This window comes from Sebastes fasciatus, chromosome 21, assembly GCF_043250625.1.
Source record: "Sebastes fasciatus isolate fSebFas1 chromosome 21, fSebFas1.pri, whole genome shotgun sequence".
Taxonomy (NCBI): Eukaryota; Metazoa; Chordata; class Actinopteri; order Perciformes; family Sebastidae; genus Sebastes; species Sebastes fasciatus.
In genome coordinates, this window is record NC_133815.1 from 17,012,020 (window position 1) to 17,035,503 (window position 23,484).

General features: G+C 39.8%; 1 protein-coding gene across 2 annotated transcripts; it reads right to left on the reverse strand.

The window, feature by feature from the left end:
- Window positions 1-475: 475 nt before the first annotated feature.
- On the reverse strand, window positions 476-22,431 carry pdcd6 (programmed cell death 6). 2 transcript variants are annotated; one of them, XM_074621469.1, is made up of 6 exons: window positions 22,209-22,431; window positions 16,114-16,175; window positions 4,287-4,331; window positions 3,127-3,285; window positions 2,018-2,127; window positions 476-1,365 (listed from the first exon to the last, which is right to left on the reverse strand). In XM_074621469.1, the coding sequence occupies exons 1-6, from the start codon at window positions 22,289-22,291 to the stop codon at window positions 1,267-1,269; spliced, it is 558 nt and encodes a 185-aa protein (XP_074477570.1). In that variant the 5' UTR covers window positions 22,292-22,431; the 3' UTR covers window positions 476-1,266. The 2 variants fall into 2 exon arrangements, with proteins under 2 accessions (XP_074477570.1, XP_074477569.1); XM_074621468.1 differs by having other exon boundaries at window positions 3,115-3,285.
- Between the last annotated feature and the right edge of the window lie 1,053 nt (window positions 22,432-23,484).

A 23,484-nucleotide genomic window follows, 5' to 3' on the forward strand; every position in this document is an offset into this window, starting at 1 on the left:
TGGTCCCTCAGAACTGTATGTAGACTTTTTACTAACATGTTTTGCACTATGAAACTGTGAAGCTGGAAACTTGAATTTCCCTCGGGATCAATAAAGTTACTATCTATCTATCTATCTATCTATACAGTAGCTCTATGACTGAATGAAAGCAAAACACCCACATCTGATTTTCTTTCTTTTTTTTAAATAGAAGATTTCTCTTTTTGTGTTCTTTTTACACATTTTAAGGCATCATGCACAAAAAATAAGCCGTACTAAAGGCATTATACTTACCTTCCTACCAAAAAATTATATGTTCTGCTGTTATAATAATAATAATAAAATGATGTGTTCTAAAATAAATAAAATAAAATAATATATTATATATAATATTAAGATAATATATAATAATATATATGTATATTATATAAAATGATATGTTCTGCAATGCAACATACAGTAGCTCTATGAATGAATGAAAGAAAACACCCACATCTGATTTTCTTTCTTTTTTTAATAAAAGATTTCTCTTTTGTGTTCTTTTTACACATTTTAAGGCATCATGCACAAAAAATAAGCCGTACTAAAAGGCGTTATGCTTACCTTCCTACCAGAAAATTATATGTTCTAACATTTGAATTTTTGCAGTTAAAAATAAGTTTGTACAAATATGGCATGTAAGCTGGCATGTCAGTGAATCTCGAAGCAGAACACCACCTGCTTTCACCGTTATTGTAAACATGGCTTGGAGCAAAATAGGGCTGAGGAGAAGACGAGAGAGAGAAAGGGAAAGCATGCTTCAACGTGGGGCTAAATTTCCCTGAAAAGCATGCAATGCATCTTAAATCATATTTACAATGCATCATTTTCACTCTCAACAGAGTTATTTTTTTTTTTTAATTGTATCAATTAAAGTTAAGACGTTAAAAAGTTTTGTCGACAATAACAGACAGACTGACAGACAGAAAGACATGATTTGTCCACAATATTCCCTAACCCCGGCACAGACGTAATTCAGATTTGTCATAACACAAATACTACAAGATTTTTTTTAATACATGAAGCATAATAGTTGTACCTCCAGACAATCATCTGGAGAGTGTTACAACCTCAAAAAAACTGAAGCATTGTATTTGTTTTATAAATTTGTGTGAAACAGCCCAACTGGGGCTAATAATTAGGGTTAAAAAAAATCTTGTAGTGTCCACCATGGCAGACGTCTGGGAGGTGCCGGTAGCTTTGGCACAGTTGTGTCCAGTTGTGCTCTTTTGTGATGATCCGTGTGCGCTATACTATATTGAAGACCATGGATAGATACTGTTCATATGAAACCTGGATCCAGCCATCCTGGTCTGTATCGTACCGCCTGAACACGTCAGTCAACCTCTGTGGAAAGAGAGGAAAAATAGTGAATTTAACTTCTCATTCTTATACCAAAGTCTCCAATGCAAAATAGATATACATTTAGTCATATAGGTTAGGTGTTGTATTGAAACATCATTTACTACCATAGTTAACAGACATTCAACACTGGGTCGATGAATAGTATCAGTGCTTGAATTCTTTATACTTCTGGAGATGCGAAAATATCAAAACAAGGTCATTCATTCAAATCTAGGTCGGAAAAATGTGCCAAACAAAGTGAATGGTTGACAACACTAAAGTGAGACCTTGAGCGAGGCAATTCAAAAGCTACTGTTGTATTACTATCCTCGTATACCTGAAGAGCTCCTTCAGCTTCTCTATTAGTGAAAAGGTTATAGTTACGCTTGGCAGCTTCCATTACAATTGTAATTGTATGCGTGTGAAATTACTGAAACGAAACATAAAGGCTGGAGTGGAAGTTCAATCTAAAAACGGAGGACTGTAATGCATTTCTTAAATATGCATAATTAAAATTCCCCCTTTGAATCTTATGAATGCAAGAGTAGCCTCGTTGTGATGCAAGGAGTAAAACCAAAGGACGTCCTATTCTCCTATTCTGTGGAGAAATCATGTTTTATACAGTTTATTTTTGATTTGGTTTTGAATCTGTTACCTGTAGTACAATACAGCACTGGATGAAGTCATCGAAGGCAACTTGTCCCTTCCTCTGACGATCAAACTTCTCTATCAGCGTGCAGTAGAATTGATCTGATAGACGATAGCCTGCACACAACAGCAAACAGGACATTAACAATGTGCTGGTCATAGATTTGAACATCTTGTTTAGCTCCCATTATGGACACCTAAAAGTTTTGCTGTAGACACTTTTGGACAGTATAAACACTTCAGAATCACAAAGGCAAACAGAAATCATGTAAAGAAGTCAAACATAGACTGAACATTTGTATTTATTGTATTTGCTAAGTTACATTTCTGTGGAAACATTTGTCTGAAACATGAATGTCTTCTAAAAAGATTTTGGATTTGTCCCCTATTGTTTGTTTTGCATTGTAAATGGCAGGCTAGAACTGCATGTCTGTATTTAGACAAGTATTTACTACATGAGCAAAATTAGCAAACAATTCCTATAAAGAGGATCTATTATGCTTATTTTCAGGTGCATACTTGTGTTTTGGGTTTCTACTAAAACATGTTTACATGCTTTAATGTTCAAAACGCTCTGTTTTAGCTCCACCCCTCCCAAAAAGCCCAATCTGCTCTGATTGGTCAGCTGGCCCACTCTGTTGTGATTGGTCAACCGAACCAAACTCTTCGGACGTCACTCCAGCTCCCCTCTAACTAGCTTTGTGTGAGGACGTGCCAAACTAGCTAGGCAGGTATTATGCAAATTTGGTACTTGGTGACATCACCACATTGCGGAAGTAAAGGCGGGACTTCAAGCAAGGCGTTTCAGGCAGTTCAGGAGAAGTGTTTCTGTGGGGAAGAGTAACTCTCTTTGGCGTGGACTTTGGGCTTTGTAACTTTGCAGACCTTTTACATGCACAAACAACTATATAACACACTAAAGGAAAGGGAAAAAGCACAATAGGTCCTCTTTAATAAACAATTTCCAATGGCATGCTGGTCTATCCAAACATACAGAGCTACTGAAAAGACAAAATCTGACCTTTTGACCCAGAGAAAGGACATTCCTAGAGACAGCTACTGAGACCTCCACCACATTCAGCAAATGTAAATACACCAGCATACTTTGCTGCTCACCGAATCCAGTCAGCGCCTGCTTGAGCTCGTTCTTATCGATGAAGCCGGAGTTGTCCCGGTCATAGTTCCTGAAGATGTTCTGCCAGTCTGTGATGTACTTCCACACGCCGGCGAACTCGTTGAAGTTCACCCCGCCTTTGTTTTCCCTGTCGAACATGGCTGAAGGAGAAGAGGAGGAGGAGGAGGTCAGGAATAAGGTATACTGTAAAATACATTATTCATTCTATATATACTGTATGCACACAACTACATCAGCATGCAGTCAGCAAAAATGGTACCACGCATAGTTTTAAAGGGCTGTCAGAGGGCAGAGAAGTGTAAACTGTGGTTCTCACACTTGACTAACTTCTGCCTCATAAAACTACGTTATAACAGAGAAAGAAAACTGCTCCATCACCCCCACCAATACTCCACTCCTCACCCTCATGCGGTTCAATCCAATTACCTCCCAACAAAGGGAGTGTTATCACAGGATATGCTTCTTGCTGGGGGACTATTAAACAATGGGTTTACTGAGTATGGAACAGTAGGAAGGGGAGGCGATGGAATTATAGGGATTTACTCCACGAGTCACACAACAAAAAAGGGAACAAAGTACATTTGAGACGTGGGGAAAGATATTTTTTAACATATTTTTGTCTAAAATGAAAGCAATAGCGTAAAATGTGCCAGGGTTTTTTTTTAAGTTAAAAAATAAATCGGCCACATTATTTCAGATTCCAAAGGAAATATAAAGAATTGTTTATTTGTGTTGAATTACAGTCTGACCTGCAATAGTTCAGTTAAAAAGCAGCCAACCTAATCCTTAATTAAACTGCAGAGTTTCAAGTTTTTAACCTCGGCTGTATATTACAACAACTGCTTTAAGAGTGCAAACAAATCAATATTTGGAGTCCGAGGCAATCGGCAGCTGCCTTTTGGAACGAACTCTCCCATTTCTTGCTGATGCTCTCATCTCCTCCTCCTGTTATTGATGGCTGCAGGTTTTCACTACAGCAGCAAATTGCTGAAGCCAAAGATTAGTTTGTGTTCTGCCCTCGGATTGCTCACACCATAATGAATTTATCCGGTTGTCATGGGGATGGAGGCAAATAAACAGCTTGCAGAACAACAAGCCGGTTGTGTAAAAGGTGGCCACGTCACCGCCAGCAGCTACTTACATATGATGGAGCGCACCGTCACTGGGTTGAAAGGAGTCCATGTGCCTGTGAGACAGAAGAATACCAGTTAAAAACATACCAGACCAGTGAGACTAGTGGACTGTTTTAGTATCTATTGTAAGGACAACAAAACTAAAAACATGTATAATTTAAAACGATCTGTGAAGAGGTAAAAGTTATAACTGAGAAGATTATTTCAAAACAAATCTTACTGGACCCTAAGCTTTTTCTGTTGGGCTTATATCCAGAGAAACACAATTATAGTCAAAATGAGCGAGCGTTTATAGACCTCAGCTTACTTTACGCAAAACAAAATATATTGCACTGCTATGGAAAAATATCCACAGACCAAACACTACTCAATGGATATGGCAGATGTTATCGAGCCTTCCATTAGAAAGGATAACTTACATATTAAAGGCCACAGCATTTATTTGAAAATATATGGAGATGAAGGATTTAGATTTAATAGATGATCAAGTGAATTACTAATTTCTGAGGGCAATGCAGTTTCCGACCCTGTCGAATATTTCTTCTAAATACTTGTTATAGTTTATAAAGTTATCCGTTGCAATTAATATACTGAATTTTGTATAGATTACCATTTGTTATGTTATTTTTCCTCCTTGGTTTAGTGTCAATGCAGCAATTGTATATTGTGTTTTATATTATATCAATGTAAAGGTTGTATTTCATGCTGTTCAAATTTTAAATAAAAATATAGTGGGGAAAAAACATTCATAATAAGTTTGCTTTTCTAGCAGTTAAAGACACAGGAGATAATATGAAAAAAATTTGGATAATACAGCTACACAGGAGGCAATTATGAGGGAATGAAAGCTCATTTAGGAAGTTTTCAGTAGAGATTTGTAAGATAACACACAGACTGCCAAGTACAGAAGCTGAGAGCAGCTGCGGTTGCTAATGACATTGTCTAAAAAAAATAATAAACTCTTTTCTTGGCTCAATTATGACGAGGAAAGGATGAGAGACAGAGAGACAATTGAGTGCGATCAGGAAAGATCAATCCTTTGGTCTTCAGTTTAGGAGCAGAAAATAAAATCTCATCAGTATGGCCGGGCGATAATTCAATATGATCATTTATCGTCTTTCAAAGGAATCGTATCGGGATGAAATCATATATCATGATATCGTGATACACAGTTACGTCATCTAAATTGATAATAACAAGCAGATAATAACTCAAATTTCTCAGAGGGAGTATCATTTGAAGATTGTGGTTTTGTTTTTACACCACACTTCACATTACCAGCCAGTTAAAATGTGATTAACAAACAGTGTGTATATGGAAATATTGATTTATTTTTCTCTATAATTTAACTTTGTTCATTTTGCATTAAAGTTGTCACGTATTTAATTCACACAGGATTATACAAAAAAAAAAGCATTACCATGTGGTTATAGACTATTTATTTTTGAATTACCAGAAAACATGCTATATCGTGATGTATATCGTTATCGCGTTATGAAAATACCGATATCGTGATAGAAGATTTTGGCCATATCGCCCAGACCTACTCATTAGACGACTTTAGGATCAGGTGCTACTGATAACACTGATAACATTCAGCCACTAGATGTCACATTCTCCCTCCCCCGTTCCATTGCATTCACTTCACAACAAATGGTTGCCAGGCTCTTATCGTCAATGTCAGCTATTTATCCTTTTTTTCCACACTAACTGACGATCCAGAGATACCACGTGATACCATCATCGTTTTACTATTGGCTCACATGCCTTGTTAGAGGTGGGAACCAAACTATCTTTCACAGAGATAAACAAAACATTAATTTTGGACCCGCATTATTTTAAAAAATGATTAATTCACCAAAAAAAAAACTTTTAGGAATGGCCATACTTTTACACCTTTCTAAAAGTTCTGTGGATATTTTATTTATTTTTCTATTTCAATTGTCGACATAAAAATGTTATCAATAAGAACTTTAATACCTTTCATAAATCATTTCTGATATCCAATGGAAACCAGTGCAAGATTGCCTAAATTTGGAATATATGATCCATCTTCTATCGATAGTACAGTCTGATGTAATATCTTAGCTTCCCCTCCACTTCCCCCTGTTGTATTGGTGACATTTTGTCAGTGAAACGATCTGGGTGTAGACAGATGATGGACATTGGTCATGTTCAGTTCCCACAGGAGCCACCCACACTAGTAATTCACTCACAGGAGAGGAGGATAAAATCATTCAGCATATGGTCAAATCAGAGGAAGGAATCAGAAATAAAAAGTAAGTTGAAGTTGTTAAAAAGTGACTATAAAGCAGTTGAGTTTTGTTACGTTTTATAGCCTTTTTTACCCTCAAACACACAAAACGGTTATTTCTCATATATGGGACACTCTTCAATCTTGTGTGGATATACCTGTCATTTATAGGACAGGAAAAAAGACTGACTGGGCTTTAGCTCAGCAGGGTGTTTATACTTTATAGCCCTCTTCACACTCTCAACTCTCAAGACGCTGAGATTTATCGGGGCATCTAAATCCTTGCTGACTCACCACCTCACTTTATTACGGAGAGGCTCGACAGTTCAGGAACCAGAAAGGAAGAGAAATGAGTGTGGTAGGATGCGGGGGAGAGACGAGATGAGAGAAGAAGTCCAAACATAAAAGAGAAGAAAGAAAGATAACCAGATGAGCAAAGGAAACAAAAGAAAAGAGACATGAGGAGATGAGAAGCGCCACAGAACGTTTTGCAGTTTAGTTTTTGTTGCAGTAACCTGAACTCTCTAGCCTACTTCTGCTGACCTAGGATTCCCTGCAACTCTATCTGCAGACCCTAAAACAGCATCTGCGGTATTTTAGCCTTTTTCACACTGTGTTGCTTCTGACTGCTTGTTTTTGATTTAGCTATGCCAGCAGTAAGCAGGTTTGCAGTGTGAGCCATAAGAGCTTAGATAAAACTCTTTGAAATTTGAAACACCTCATTTAAATAAAAAGCTGGCAAGCTAAACTGAATATATAAGTTTTATTGTTGATTTGTTTTCACCCAGACTTAACCTTTAAAAAAAGGTCCATAAAAGTGTTTTCTGGGATGCCAAATACATACTCAAGATTTTGCTTCAGTGTTCAAAGAAGACACCGGACATTTAATTCCTTTTCCTCGGTTTGTTTTATTGATGTTGAGGCTGTCTGGGACTGTTCTGGGACCAGGCCTGAGGCTCTTACTGGAGCTGGGGTTTGGGCCAGAATCTATATTCTTATACTATCTATTGGAGTGCTGATCTCAAAACAACAAACATAAAGTATCATAAGTGCATTGATGCCAGACCAATTTGTAGAACCAGAGTAACTGCTGTGTTTATTTGCTGCAGTGCAGTCTGATGAAAACCTCATGTCTCCCACAAGTTGTTTTTTTTATCAATAAATCAAATCTATTTTCTGACAAACTGATGACAGTTTAGAAAATATACAGTAGCTAACTGTGAATGTTACGTGTCTTTTCTCAATGAGATTTATGTGACATCTGATCACACCAGGATGCATTAACAGGCAGGTCTGTAAAAGCAGGTTCATTGGCATAAATAAACCCTGGCAGGCACTTCAACCAGGGCTGCATTCAGGAGCCCAGATCCCCCTCCGTCCCAACAGCAGCCATAACAGAGCTAATGAGGAGTACAACAATCCACTTGTTTGGTCTGCCCTCTCCACACTGGAGGGCACCTGACATGGTTTCTGCCAGAATTTCTAAAAGGGCAGAAAAAAACTCTTTCTTGTGTAATTATTTAGCCACTCTACTGGTATTCCTCTTGGGATGTCAGTCAGTTGGTTGGTTCATCACTCTGATGCAGACTGAAATGTCTCAACCGTTTGATGGATTGCCATGAAATTTTGTACAGACATTCGTGTTTCCCAAAGAATGAATCCCACTGCCTTTGACTTTGCCTCTAGCGCCATAATGGGGTTGACATTTTTGTTTTTAGGCTGGTCCGCAGCGGGCAAAAGTCTGTCACTGAGTGATGAAGTTCCACGATTGGTCGGCCGAGTGTTGGAGTTTCCTCATTGTCCACTCAATCGCTCTTTCAAAATGAAAAGACGTGGAACAGTCCTTTATGCAAATGAGCCCATCCAGCGCGACGCATACGGCTCACGAAACTTGGACCAAGCTGTCAAACTAGGCGGTCTAGTTCTAAAATGAAACAAGATTCAGCCGTTGCAAAGCCTATTTCTCGCTTGAATTGTTTTCAGAAGTAGATTTTGGTGGATTGTTTAAACGGGATACGGCTTCAACAGCCAGTTGAGTGGAGCAGCGCGTCCCCTAGTGTCCTCGCCGGACCTGGTGGACATGTACCGCTGGATTTAACATTATAGACATGACCACTGACTATTTGTCCAACAATTTAGCCACAAATTCACAGACTGACCGTACACGGGTCAGCCATATACTCAGTTTTGACCGAGTCTTGTTTTAGTGTAAATGTTTCGACAGCTATTGAAAGATGGATTGCCATGAAATTTGCTACACACGTTCTGACCCCATCGTTGAAATCATTTTGTTGATCCCATGACTTTATCTAGCGCCATCATCAGGTCAAATTTTTTTAATTTGTCTGGTATACTCATGACCATATAACTGCAAAACAAATGACATTCCCATCAGTCACTCATCATCGATTCATCTGTCGACTTTCTAGATTTATCGATTAACCATTTGGTCTATGAAACGTCGTAATTAAATAGTTAAAAAAGTCCATCCCAGTTACGCAAATTCCAAGGTGATGTCTTTAAATGTCTTGTTTTGTCAGTTCAAAATCCGAAGAGTTTAATATGATATAAAACAGAGAAAAACATGAAATCTTCATATTTGAGAGGCTGAAAACAGCATTTCCTGACATTTTTGCATGAAAAATGACTTTTTTAACGTTTAATCAAAATAGTTGGCGATTATTTTTCTGTTGATCATCAAATCGTTGCGGCTCTATTCAGTTGTCAACTATTAAATTAATCACCAACTATTTTGATAATCAATTAATCGGTTTGAGACATTTTTTTAAAGAAAACAAAGTCAAAATTCTCTGATTCCAGCTTCTTAAATGTGAATATTTTCTAGTTTCTTTACTCCTCTATGACAGTAAACTGAATATCTTTGAGTTGTGGACAAAACAAGACATTTGAGGAGGACGTCATCTTGGGCTTTGGGAAACACTGATCGACATTTTTCACCATTTTCTGACATTTTATAGACCAAACAACTCATCAAATAAATCAACAGATTAATCCACAGTGAAAATAATCATTAGTTGCAGCCCTGCATGTTAGCTGATGTTGTACTGCAATTGCTTGTTACTTAGCGGATGTATACACAGATACAGACATATGTGCAATAAACTAATATCAGCCAATATATATGCCTGATTGATTTATCAGTCTAGCTGTAATGTGCTGAGATCTGACCATGGCCAAAATGTTACATTTCAAATGAAATCTGCAAGATGACCAAAGACACAGAGACATCAGACATCCTTTTGTAACGTCTGAATAAGTGTTGCTTCAGCATTTCGAGCCATCAGAAAATAAATGACCAAAGGCAGAGAAAAGGAGAACAAGCTGTGACCTTTCCAGTCACATTGATTCTGCTACACACACACTTTTCACACCAGTAGCTAGCTGTGAGGTCACCGATGTATGCCAGACGGACTGCGGCTGCTCAGTGTGAGGTGGTCATATTGGTTGAGATGTTTGTGTGTGCAAACTGGGACAATACACCCTCTGTCCAGTCCACACACTGGGCTCTCACACTGCTGGTGGTGAGATGGAGAGAGAGAGAAGTGAGGAGGAGGGGAGAGAGAAGGCGAGGAGAGAGAGAGGTGGTGGAAAAAACGGGTGAACTAACCGCAGTGTGTACACATACATTTAACGGCTGTGTTGGAGCTCAGTGAGACACTTGTACATATGCGCTTGATATACGCGAGCACACATGGACATGAACTTTTACACACAAACATCACATTTTCAGCTATTTTTCTTAAAGTAGTTTCACAGACTTGAACCAACACACACGACAAAAATTCTGTTTTCCCAAGATAATTGTTTGAGATGTAAAAAGGAAAATAAATAAAGTTAAGGCAGGATAACCAGGGGGATAAACATCATCACTGTAACCATTTTCAGAATCAGCTAGGGCTGGGCAATATGGCCAAATTCTTCTATAACCATATAAGTCATTTCATATCTCGATAACGATTTATCACGATACAGTATGTTTCTGGTAATTCAATAAATAAATCTATGAAATAACCACATGGTAAAGTTTGTATACATAACATCTATTTGTAAATAGGGATGTAAGAAAATATTGACACACTTGAGTATAGCGATTATGTGTTTTGTGATACTGTATCGATTCTCAAAAATGCTGCATCAATTTATTTTTAATTAATAGTTTACATGCAAAGATTCGTGCCAGACAGTGGCTCAGATTGCATAAAAAGTAGCACTATGATGTTGGACGTTACAGGGACTGTGATAAATGCAAATGCAGATCCCACTGTTCTGATTGCATAAAAGAAGTAAACTTTTTTACTCCGATTTTATGCACATAGTGGTGTGTTCTTTATACTGTGACAGTAAGGATGTGACGGTGAGGAGATTTTCCCACAGGTTTATAAACATGTGTAGCATTGGGTTTAAATCTGAAATACTGCCAAATAGGTGCTTTTTCTTTTTGCTACGACACCAAATCCTCCGCCATCTCTCGGTCTCTGTCAACTCTCTCTCGTCCCGTGTGTGAAATCTGACTCCTGCTACTCTGAGCTGAGACAACGTATGGAGCAGACACTTTCACTTCAGTTTGTAGCTTCCGTCGTCCGACTTTGTATTGATAATATGCCGCTGATACGCCAAAATGAACTAAATGGGTTTTATTTCTGTTAAAAAAAAAAGCACAACGACGTAATGTAATCGGTGTGTGCCCAACCACCGTGTAACACCGGTAACACGACTACCGCCGCAAGCCTATGTGACAGTTTTCCTACAATTACATTTTTAAAAATTGCATTATATCGCCTTGCTTACAGTATCGCAACATATTCAATAGTAACCTCTGTATCATGATATGTAGCGTATCGCCAGTTCCTTGCCAATACACCGCTCTATTTGTAAAGAGACATTTCTACAACCTCAAAGCATGACAGACCATTCAAAAATATAGGGTAGTCCTCTCAGCACTGGACTAAATCAAGCTTTTGTTGCAGGCAATTCTATACATTTGAATGGTAAAAACACCAGGACTGAGTCAACTCAGCGGTCATGTGTCATAACCCATGATAAATAGTCACTAGCCAATGGGTCAGTCAGCAAGTCATTTTCAGTTTCTGTTTGTTTTTGTGGTTTATGCAGTCATGATGTGTGAGACACAGACCAGCAGGCTGGACAGGAGGAATTTAGTCACTCATAAATAGCAACGATGCCGACTATTCAGCTATAACAGACATGGCTAAGCAGGTCTGAAAATTGATAACGGGGAAAATAATTGAAAAAGCTGCAACAATGATAAATGCTTACTGCTGCCATCATCTAACTCAACTCCACAGAGTTTCACAAAATGCTACAAATGTAGAAGTGTAGAGGTAAGAGATGTTGAACGAGCTCCTTGAGTCCCGCCATTCAGCCAACTCTGCAATCTGCACAGCAAGCCCCCGTGCTCTCTCAATCGTATCAGCAATTTCAGCGCCTATTACTGCTCCTACACACTTAAATAAATAACTCAAGGAGGAGTGTAAATCTGTGCGCGTTGCGGGAGTGTGGGGGAGCATGACGGCAAGTTGGTATGATGTCGACTCACTGCTGAGCGAAGGGGACGCCAAAAAATTATATATTTATAGCAAATGGCACGGCTACAAGGCATTGAGGAGCACATGCACATACACTTGAGCGGCACAAAGCCAATGAGTGTCTCATCAGGGATGATATTGTCACACCCAGGACTGATGGAGGGATGGAGAGAGGGAAGAGAGGAGGGAGGGTGAATAGAGAGAAAGAGTAAAGAAGTAAAGGAGCATGGGTGAGAGAAGAAGAGAGGTTAGAGCGAGAGAGATTGAACAGACAGAGGACACAGCAGGCAATGAGTCGGTGCCATATCCTCCTGAGGAATGAAGGGACTGGGAGGTGAAATGAGAGAGGAGAGGAGAGGACAGAGAGAGAGAGAGAGAGAGAGAGAGAGAGAGGTGCTGCATCCAGTCTCGTGTAGTCATGTTGTTAGTTTCTAATCAACCCAAGCAACAGAATTATCCTCCAGAGACAATGTCATGCTCATAAAGCAGCTTGTAACACTAGAAAAAAGTGACATCATCTTCACAGTCTCAGCCTCACAAGCATCAAAACACTTGATAAAGATTAGAGGAACTGTTAAAATGCAGGATGGGAACATGGAAAAGGGAGGCTGACAGATTTCAGAAGTGCAAAAAAAGACAGGTACTGAAGGCAGAGCACTGAGAGGTGAGATAAGAATAAGAGCGAGTATGTGGTGCAGAAACAGCAGCAGTGTAAACAGCAGCAGCAGCAAAGCCTCAACAACCCCTGCCTCGCTACCCGGCCTCCTGGGCCTCAATGCGCTCTGCTCCCGTGAGGGAGGAGGAGGGGGGAAAAGAAGAGGTAGATGATAACGACAGAGGTCAAGACGTGGCAGACAAAGCTTGGTTGATGGCGTGATGTAAATAAAGGCAGTATTTGCAGGGTCAGTAGAGCCACGACAGACAGCAAGTGGCAGCTTTAGCGAGCGAACTGCAGGACAGGATGCGGTGCAGTGTGTGTTCAGCTCCACTGGCTCTGTTTCATATCACAGTGAGCTTAATGAACTGGCGGAGACTGGACCGGGAAACCCGCAGTTCACTGCACGCACACACACACACAGCAAGGTGCACGTATACACTGAAAAAAAACACACACATACACGCAAAGTCTGTAAAAAACAAAAAGGCTATTTTATTGACCTTTGGCGTGAATGCAGACAACATGAACAACGCGCAAGCTTAAGATAAACACACGTGTTCACGCATGCATGCACAACCTCACACACTAATCAGTATGCTGAGCCAGAGCCACTGCGCAGCCTGATAACAGCTTCCTCCAACTGCTGCTGCTGGCTTCAACACTTCGTTTTTTTCTTCTCCTCCTCTGAAGTGCCCAGAAAAAAAATGGGTTTCTGAGGAGAGTAATCTGTTCAAAAAGTCTTTGAAAAGCTGCCTGAGCATCTCAGCCACAAACTTGACGGGGAACACATTATATTTTAATGAGAAGACAAACATCAACCTGCGCTACAGTTTCTACTGGGCTCCGTCTCATTAATCATTACCAGATTTCAACCCAGCTGTCTCTTTGTGAAGAAGGTCAAGAGGCGGGATGCTGGTGCATGAAAACAGATATTTTACCAGCCTGTTACTCTTCTCAGTCTCAGAGAAGATGACCTGTATCATTTATTCAACACTGCTCCCCAAACAGCCTCGCAGAATCATAAGTATACTTTTTTTTCGTTTACAAGGCCCCGGTGGGAACTGAACCTTTAATCCTGTTTGGATCGTGCTCCTCCTGAGCTTCAAGAGTGAATGCACTTCCATCACTAGGAGCTGTAATTCTCATGTCCTGTCCCTGGGTGCTTTTTAATGCTGATTATTTCCTCTCAGTCTTCAATCTTTCTCGGATGAACTCCCAGTCTGCAGCACAGAAAACACTCCTCGCTGGATTACAAGATTTCTTTTTTAAATTGACTGTTCACTATTCCCCGTCCCCTTAGTTACTGTTGCTACACCTGTCAAACTTTCAATTCTCTCACAGTATGCAGTACGCAGTTTACAATGGCCCTGTTCAGACCTGGTATTAACATGCGTCCTGGGTGATCGGATCACAAGTGGACAGCTCTAAGTACAGCAGTGAACGCACTCAAGACGCATTGAGGACGCACTGAGATCTGATCGCTCAGACCACATTCAGAAGAGGTCTGGGCCACATATGACCACATTCTCTTAGCAGTGTGTACGCGAGTGCGTCCTGGCCACATTAAGCACCGCCTATGTCCTCAGTGTAAACGGAAGTACGTAGGCTACTCATTTGCGCACCGATGGCGTCTTTTTAAACGACAACAAGCAAACAACAAGAGAAGAGAAGAAGAAGAGAAAGAGAGAAGAACAACAAAAGAACAACAATAACATGCAAGATGGATTCTCGCGGCTGAAGTACACAAGAAACACGCTGTATGATTTCCATTTGGTCCGCCGAAGAGTCAGTACAACGGAAACTGGATGATTCATATCGCAACTGGGCAATTTATGAGGAGATTTCGGAGAAGATGGGAGGCGAACGGTTATAGTCGAGCTTGGCAGCAATGCCAATGTCAAATCAAACACCTGAAGAATGCTTTCAGGAAGGCCAAGTCCGGTAGGGAAAGGATAAAGACACTGGTCTAAAGTAGAGATTTCCGAGCCAGCCAATCGTGGCATATTTCATTATCGGCTAAAATGAAGCAGATCAAAATCCAACCCCTTTTTTAATGAACTCTACTTTGTCCTTCTCAGCCTGCTAGTGTTGAATCGCTGCTCTCCTTTACCACAGTGGTACGTGCAACAATATGCAAGTGAAAATTAAGAGTGTGTGAATGTAAAAAATTATTTCGGTGTGCCACTGACTGACTCAAAATACAAAATGCAAAATACAAAGATTTGCTAGGCTCCGACGGTATTCACGATCTCGTATGTGGAAAGTTTCTGAAAGCTCTGAGTTGTGACGTGTTTGTTGACGTTTTCAGAAGTTAATTTTTTGGTGCATAATAAGATAATATATTGTAATTTTAGCTATATATTGTTTTTCTGTGTAATTTTATATGTCTGAGGAAAAAGTTGGTATTCCCAACAGCCTCGTCTTTGTCCTCTGTCATGATACCTTTGCATTTACTGTTTTCACTCTTCTCCCGACCGGCTTCTGCAAGAGTTTGATTGACAGATGGTTCATCCAATCACCTGCCAAGTATTTTTTTTGAAAGTGGCTGCACTTTTCCGATGACGGCTGCTCAGATGGTTCCGTGTAAACAAACCATCTGGCGCAGAGTCAGAAGTCTCCTTGCTAGATGATCGCGACCTGTCAATTTCAGGAGTCACATTCTCCCAATTAATCATTTATTAATATCATATCAATAATTTAAAAGGTGGAGTATGCGATTCTAATCCAATACACTTTTTTGTCAAATTCAGCAATAACTTTTCAGAGTCCACGAGCTGTCCGTTCTGTGTGAGCGCTGAAAAACAAATCCAGTGTTCATACACAGTAAATGGGAAACAAACAAAGTGGCTCAGTATCGGCAGACTGACAATTTCATATAATATATTATATCCAGACAACACTATTTGGACTAATGTGGACTGTGACAAGACTTTCAACACCAGCCGTTAGAGCGTTGAGTCGGCTGTCATCACAGGGACACTGAGACATACTGAAGTGTTTTCTTTGAAGCTGCACTGATAAACTTTCCGCCTGCTTCTCTGTTGTCCTGGGACAAAAATAAAACTCCTTTTCATTTTTAGTCGGTTCACCTGCCACGCCGGGATAAAAATAAAATCATAATCCATTTTCTGCTTAGGCTTTGGCAGTTGCTTAAATCAAAAGAGTGGCAGAAAGTAATGGCGTGTAGCGAGGAGACGGGAGGGATCTAAAAGAGGCAGAGAGGGAGTAATAAAAATGAGAAGAAGACAGAGGGAAGGAGAATGAGAGATTGAAGCACAAGTGGTCAGGAATAATGAGATAATAAGAAAGGAAACAAAAAAGGGAGTGGCAGAGCAGTTAGACATAGTGAAACATACCATTCGATAAGGCCTGCTGAAGCTCTGAGTCTGATATCACTCCACTCCGGTCCTTGTCAACCCTGGGGACGAAAACACAGATTAGACACCGCCTGCTTTAACCACTTCACACACCCGCCCACTCCGACACACAATGGGAGCGGACATTAACACTCGCCAGCTGAAACTTTATCCTCCCGAGCGTGTGTCAGTATTTCAACAGTCCACTGAGGATGAATGGAGGTCTATGATCGGGACACACAAGGCAGCTTGTACGCTCGTAGCTCCCCTGAGACCACTCAGACAAGCTCTGAGTGTGTGTGAAAGTGTGTGTGTGTGTTGATCCTGAGACAGCGAAAAGTGAAACTGAATGTTGGCAACTGTAGAAGTATTACAGTGCTATCAGCATACAGCATCAGCTTGCAGGACTCTCACAGTGTAATGCAATGTAACAGCGTAATGCTTTAGATAAGAGTTCTCCAAGGGAAGCTGTAACATCACATATGAAAGAGCTTACAGGGGCGTGTGCTAGCTTAGTGGTTAAAAACCATATAACCACTTTGTCCCCAGTTCGATTCTGGCCAGGGAGCTTTGTTACATGTCATAACCTCCCCCCTCTCTCTCAGCATTTCATGTCTGTATGTCTACTAAGATGAAATGCCATAAAAAAGTCTTCCAGTTTCCAAAAGCTCAAAATGAGGAGTAATTCACTAGAATTTAGCATGAAGATAAAATAAACTTTCATTCGATAACACGATTATCGTGGCCGAAACAATTCACGATAACAATATTATTGCAATATCTAAAGAAAATAAAAAAATTATAATAATAATAATAATAATGCTATCAGTCAAATTCATCTTTAACTTTGTTTATTGACTTTTTTGGGGGCAAATGAATGACACAAAAATTACGATGAATCACATAATGAATTGGCAGTTTAATCAATAATATGGCTGCAACATAAGATTATTTTCAGTATTGATTAATGCGTAATTTTTGCTTTTTTCAAATAATTGATGTCAGAAAATGGTGAAAACCCATTGCAAGTTGCCAGAATCCAATGTAATGTCTTCAAATTGCATTTTCTGTCAGTCAAAAACCCAAAGATATTCAGTTTATAATTATATAAAACAGAGAAAACACTGAAAAAAATCACATTGGAGAGGCTAGAACCAGAGAATGTGTGGTATTTATGCTTGGTAAATTAATTAAATGATTAATCGATTATTGCAGTCTTCCTAGGGTTATTGATGTGATAATGAATCTTAAGGGAAGAGTTTATTTTTTTTTTGTATTTAAAGGTAGAACTGAAGAAGAGCTAAAGTGCACAACTATTCTAGGAGGTAACGTAAAGGACGGCAAAGCCACACTTAGGTGTCTAAAGGTAGGTCATAGGAAGATATGAATAGGCTGTCAGGTCATTCTGGAAAAATACTGAGTCACTAGCTTTGTCTTGGCTCCATCTTTTATAAAGGATCATTGAACACCTTGTATTGATAGATTGAATAAAAGCCAATAAAGTTGTGTGCCATGAAATGTTTTTATACTTTTAATAACTTCTAGGAGTTCTGTTTTTCTTCTTGTGTTTGATCAGAGTCAAAGTAGAGCTTAGAAGAACTTTCTGGCTATGTCATCATCCCTTGACCAACATCCAGCAGTTATAGGTCATGGAGAAAAAAATGTGGAATTCACAACAAAGATATCTGAAAGCTGTAACAGCCATAAACCCATTAACAGGCTGGACTCTGACACAAATAGCAGGTTTTGAAACACAGCTTAGTCAGACATCCAGTGACTCAGTTGTTCCTGAGCAGACTGCCCGACCCAACCTGTCGACGTAACGCACAAGCTGAATACCAGCAGAGGAGAAGAGGGAGGGGAGGAGACGGGGAACCCCCCACTGAAAAAAAAACTCAGGCCCGGCCCAGTGCTGACTTTGTGGGCTGGGTTTCCGCTCCCAGCTGTGACGCTTTATGTGCGGTTACATCTCCATGTCTGCAGCCTTCATGGCTGTCTGTACGGCGATCAGCTCTAAGTCTGCTGCGTGTACTCCTTGCTTTAGCTTCTCCCCCTCCTAAATAAAGAAAAACAAATATAAGGAGACCTGCCTGCTCTCCTTGGGGAGAAAAACAGCTCCCAGCATGCCTCCATAAATGAGGGCTTTGTCACAGTGAAAGTGAGGAGTGGTTGGGGTGGTGCAGGCAGCAGGGGTACCCAACCTTTCCCAAACACTGATAGATTAACTCAAAGAAGTATGTGTGTACAGAATAAGCCCTCCCTCTTCCTCTGTCAGCCTCAGGTGAAGTTACCTCGCCTGACTTTTACATAAAGCGAGCACAAAAAGTGGAAAAACATCATTAGAACTCGCCTGCAGCGCAGACAGTTAACCATCTGGCGTGTCCATCTTCACGCTGTCAAATACAGAACTTTGTCGGTAAAACAGCAAGACGACACGACGTAAAACACCACAGTTTGGTGACTCTGCTCACACTTTCCCATGTTTCACTGTTTCCTATTGAGCAATCAGGTTGGAATATGGCTCGCGGAACAAAGCTCGCCCTACTTTCCACATAAACGATGTCATTGTGGCTCCCATAACGGGGGGAAAAAACTTCCAAATTAAGGCTGCATTCATAAAACCTTCCAAAGAGATCCTGCTCTCCAACAGTCAGTTTCCATTTCTACGTTTCTGGATCTATGGTTTAAGTTGTGGATCAAATCACGGGGTCTGTTTCAGGTTATACAGTCCACATGTTTCTGTGATCACATAAACTTTTACTGTATGTAAAAAGAATTGTGTGTGAAAATTATAGCTGTTTAAAATACAATTTTTTGGGATTCGAAGCTTCAGTGAGAAACATTCGAAGGTATTCGATGCTTCGCGGTGCGGCGCAGCATGCTGACATACTCTTGTGTCTTAATGTCTCCATCTCCCCCGTTTCAGTGCCGCTGCCACACTACTGCACACACACGCACCTCTACACACAACAAACAGAGATATTAATCTGAGAAAAACTAATAATAATTAATGTTGAATATGAATAATGAATTATTTTGTGGAATTATTCCTTTTTTCAAGAGCTATTTGGGGATTTATATTTTATCATTATATACTTATATATATATATATATATATATATATATAGAAAGAAGCATTCGAATACTGATTTGAAGGTCTATTACCATGGCAACGGTCGAAGATTCGAAGCTTCAAAGCTTCAAAGCATTCGGGTCGGCCCTCTCACTCACTCCTGTTCATTTATTCTAACCACATTCCTTCATACAAATTCTAATTTGTTACTAACGAGTTTGAATATGTTGTCAGATTTCTAAGTAGCGGACAGTCAGTGAGCATGTTGTCGTGCTTGCATAGCAACGCATCTGTATTGTTGCTCTAAATCCAACTCAAAGCCTGAAGGGTTGGGTGGACACATTTTTGACATACCAACGTCACTCATTAGAAAGCAGGCAAGAAAGGAGTGAATGACTTCCACATGATTCACTCTGCGTCAAGTGGTGGAATTAGGGCTGTCAATCGATTAAAATAAATCAATCGTGTCGTGACTGTCTATGATTATTCGCGATTACATTTTTATATCTGTTCATAATGTACCTTAAAGGGAGATTTATCAAGTATTTAATACTCTTATCAACATGGGAGTGGGCAAATATGCTACTTTATGCAAACATATGTATATATTTATTATTGGAAAACAATTAACAACACAAAACAATGACAAATATTGTCCAGAAACCCTCACAGGTACTGCATGTAGCATAAAGAAATATGCTCAAATCATAACATGTTAAACTGCAGCCCAACAGGCTGTCAGTGTGTCAGTGTTCTGACTTGACTATGACTTGCCCAAAACGGCATGTGATTATCATAAAGTGGGCATGTCTGTGAAGGGGAGACTCGTGGGTACCCATAGAACCCATTTTCATTCACATATCTTGAGGTCAGAGGTCAAGGGACACCTTTGAAAATGGCCATAACAGTTTTTCCTCGCCAAAATTAAGCATAAGTTTGGAGCGTTATTTAGCCTCCATCCCGACAAGCTAGTATGACATGGTTGGTCACTCACTTGTGTTAATGCGTTAAAGAAATTAGTGACGTTAAAACAAATTTGCATTCATGCGTTATTATTGCATTAACTTTGACAGCCCTACGTGGAATATATTTTTTTAAAATGTCCAGTCTACCTTCACCATTCACTGTGCAAAACACCTTGAGAATGAATGACTCCATTTCTTCCCCTGTCATTACACATTCATGATCAGACAGGATGAAGAGTGTTACAAAGTGTGACTTAATCTGAATGGATACACAAAGACAATGCAACAGTGGGACGGTGAGTCATGAATAGGTAATTGTGAGTGTGTGTGTGTGTCAGAAATTGAAAGGCCTCCCGCTTCAACTATGCTCTATTGACTTTGACCACATGACTGAGGGAAATCCAGCACGGCTCTGCCAGATATACAGTATATAGCAGGAGGCAGCCAGCAGATGAGGCAGCACAATGCTCATGTGACTGTGTGTGTGTTCATGAAAGTCATATTGCTGTGGTAATGAGACGTCACGTTATGTGTCATGATAGTCATGAGAAGTGCTGTTTGCATTACTGTGAATGAATGTGTGAGAGAAAAAAAAAAAGGCAGATACACTTGAGACAAAAATGTGTATACATCAACCTGATTTCTAAGTGGTTTTGCGCCACACATTAATAATTCGTTAACGGTGCTCCAAGCCTTGCAATGCGTGCAGCATCTCAATGTTGTGAGAAAGTAAAACAGCTGCAAAAAAAAAAATCCCTCTGCAGTATTACATAACTCTATAGCTTACTATTACCAGGGGCCATAGCATATCAAAGTATTCCCCTCTCCCTCTGCCTACTACTGTGACCTTCTTCGCTGCATGCTGACACACTTTTTGACGCTGCTGAAATAGATGACTATGAGTGGTTTGAAAACCGCCACTGTCTGACACACACTGTAACATCAGCTCAATAACAAATAACCCAGCCTATGGTTATTATGGGGCGTCAGTAGCTCAGTCCATAGAGACTTGGCTTGGGAACCGGAGTACTGAGTGTGAAGTGGTAGCTGGAGAGATGCCAGTTTGCCTCTTGGGCACTGTCGAGGTGCCCTTGAGCAAGGCAGCAAACCCCCAACCCCTCGCTCTGACACCTCTCCATTAATGCATGTATATAGGTCCTGTTTGTGCATGTGTGTGTGTGTATTTCAGGCCTGTGTGTACCATGTACTATGTAAAATAACAGAGTGAAAAAATGTAATTCCACCTCGGGGATCAATATTTTTCTATTTTTGTTTATAGCTTATATTGAATATTGTTTATTGGTGGAATTAAAAAAAATTTATTCTAACGTTTTTATCTATTCTTTTGTTATTATACTGTTTAACTTGCACCAACAAAACCAAAGCAAGTTCCTAGTGTATATCTCTTACACCTGGGAAAAAACACGATTCTGATTCTGCCTTTCTTCCTCTTCTTATGTTGGACAGGGCTTTCATTCACAATGTATTCATGTCAGCCTCCCATAAATAGACTCACACACTGCGTCATATAGACTCACAACTGTCTGAATTTAGTAGGAAAGCCCATCTTGTTGTGTGAGAGGGTTTTTCCATTGCTTTGTGTTTGGTGCAGAGACAGAGGCAGCTGAAATATTCATTCATGAATTATATTCATTCATATATCCTTTATATCTTTAAAATGGGTCAAATTGTTGCTGGAGAACAAAAAAATCCTTCAAGGACTCCTGGAGGTCCTTGGACCCCAGTTTTGTTGACCCCCCCTAATAATAATAATGGTGTGAGACACTGACACAAGCTGAATAGCTATAGGCTGTGTGTGTGGAGTATTTTCCAGGAAGCTCCACAACTGAAAGGTAACTAAAGCACTATTATGACTCTCTCTGCTCTCACACATGAATAGGTATACTAGTTATAGAGTACAAGACACGAGCTGTGAATGAAACATTAACGTGTCACCCTCCACCCTACTAGCCCCACTCTCTTCCTCTCCAACGACAGCAGTAGACTGCGGAGGAGCGGAGTGAGAGACGAAGACAAGCCGCCTCTCAGACACTCACCTCTGGAAGATATTCCACAGGAAGCTCTGGTCCGGAGGCGCGTTGATTTGCGGAGCTCCTCGGTACGGACTGTGATACGCCATTTTAAAGGGAGTGCTCTGTTCAAAGTAAAGCAAAGCAGACTGTGTGTTTCCTCCTCCTCCTGCTGCTGCTGTAGTTTCTTTCTCTCTCTGAGCAGCTTCAATCAGACTCCGACACCACCGAGCGACGTTGCCGCCTCCTCCTCCTCACGCACAGAGGCGGGGCCAATCACTCACCACTACCCATCATGACGTCACATGTTCCTCTCATTAACGCGAGTAAAAATAGAAAATCATAATTTAAAGGCTACCAAAACTAAGGTTAAAATAAATATCTAACATCTACCCAAAAGTATGTCCATTTTAAAATAATTAACAAAATATATCCATGACATTAATTCCCTCACCATAAGTTTAAAGACAGCACAATAAAAAACAAATTTTCCAAGTTATAATCATGTGTCCCTGTGTTCATTGCTACTTTATCTTTTGTTACATTAGATATTGGTCAATGGTCATTCGATTTTAAATGACCACATGAATTTCCCCTTGTGGGATAATAAAGTTGACCTTTGACCTTTGACCTTGGATAAATATTTGTATGTTTTATAGGAAGAGAAAAGAGAGATTTTGATATGAAAAAAAAATACTTTTACAACCCAAATATCTCATGTAACAAAAGATAAAGTAACAATGAACACAGGGACACATGACTGTAACTTGGAAAATTGTTTTTTTTTATTGTGCTGTCTTTAAACTTATGGTGAGGGAATTCATTTCATGGATATATATTTTTTTAATTATTTTAAAATGTGCATACTTTTTTGGGGGGAAGCGGACATGTTAGATATTTATTTTTAACGTTAGTTTTCGGTCAGTGTATCTTTTGGACATTCGATTTTCCTTTCACAAACGGATATTAAAAAACAACAAATGAGTGGTTATTTGATTTTCGTTTTAAAATACAGAAATTAATATTGAAATACACGGCGTTTTTCTTTATTGGGGTCAAAAAGGGATGAACTAAACTTAAAAAAAACTGGTTTATTTTAAAAAACAAAAAATTAAATCACAAAAACGCCCCATTTTTCATATTCTGCTCCTCACACACAGAGGTGTGGCCAATCACTCACCACTACCCATCATGACATCACATGTTCCTCTCATTTCCATGTTTATAAATAGAAACTAATAATTTAAAGGCTACCAAAACTAATGTTAAGATAAATATCTAACATGTCTGCATCCCCCCCAAA

What these genes read in the sequence shown, in the direction of transcription:
- pdcd6 (XM_074621468.1), bottom strand. Translation starts at nt 22,291, where the DNA reads ATGGCGTATCACAGTCCGTACCGAGGAGCTCCGCAAATCAACGCGCCT. An exon ending in GACGGTGCGCTCCATCATAT is followed by an intron (nt 3,286 to 4,286) that starts GTAAGTAGCTGC and finishes CTTCTCCTTCAG; the next exon opens with CCATGTTCGACAGGGAAAAC. An exon ending in TGGATTCGGTGAGCAGCAAA is followed by an intron (nt 2,128 to 3,114) that starts GTATGCTGGTGT and finishes TGTTGTGTGCAG; the next exon opens with GCTATCGTCTATCAGATCAA.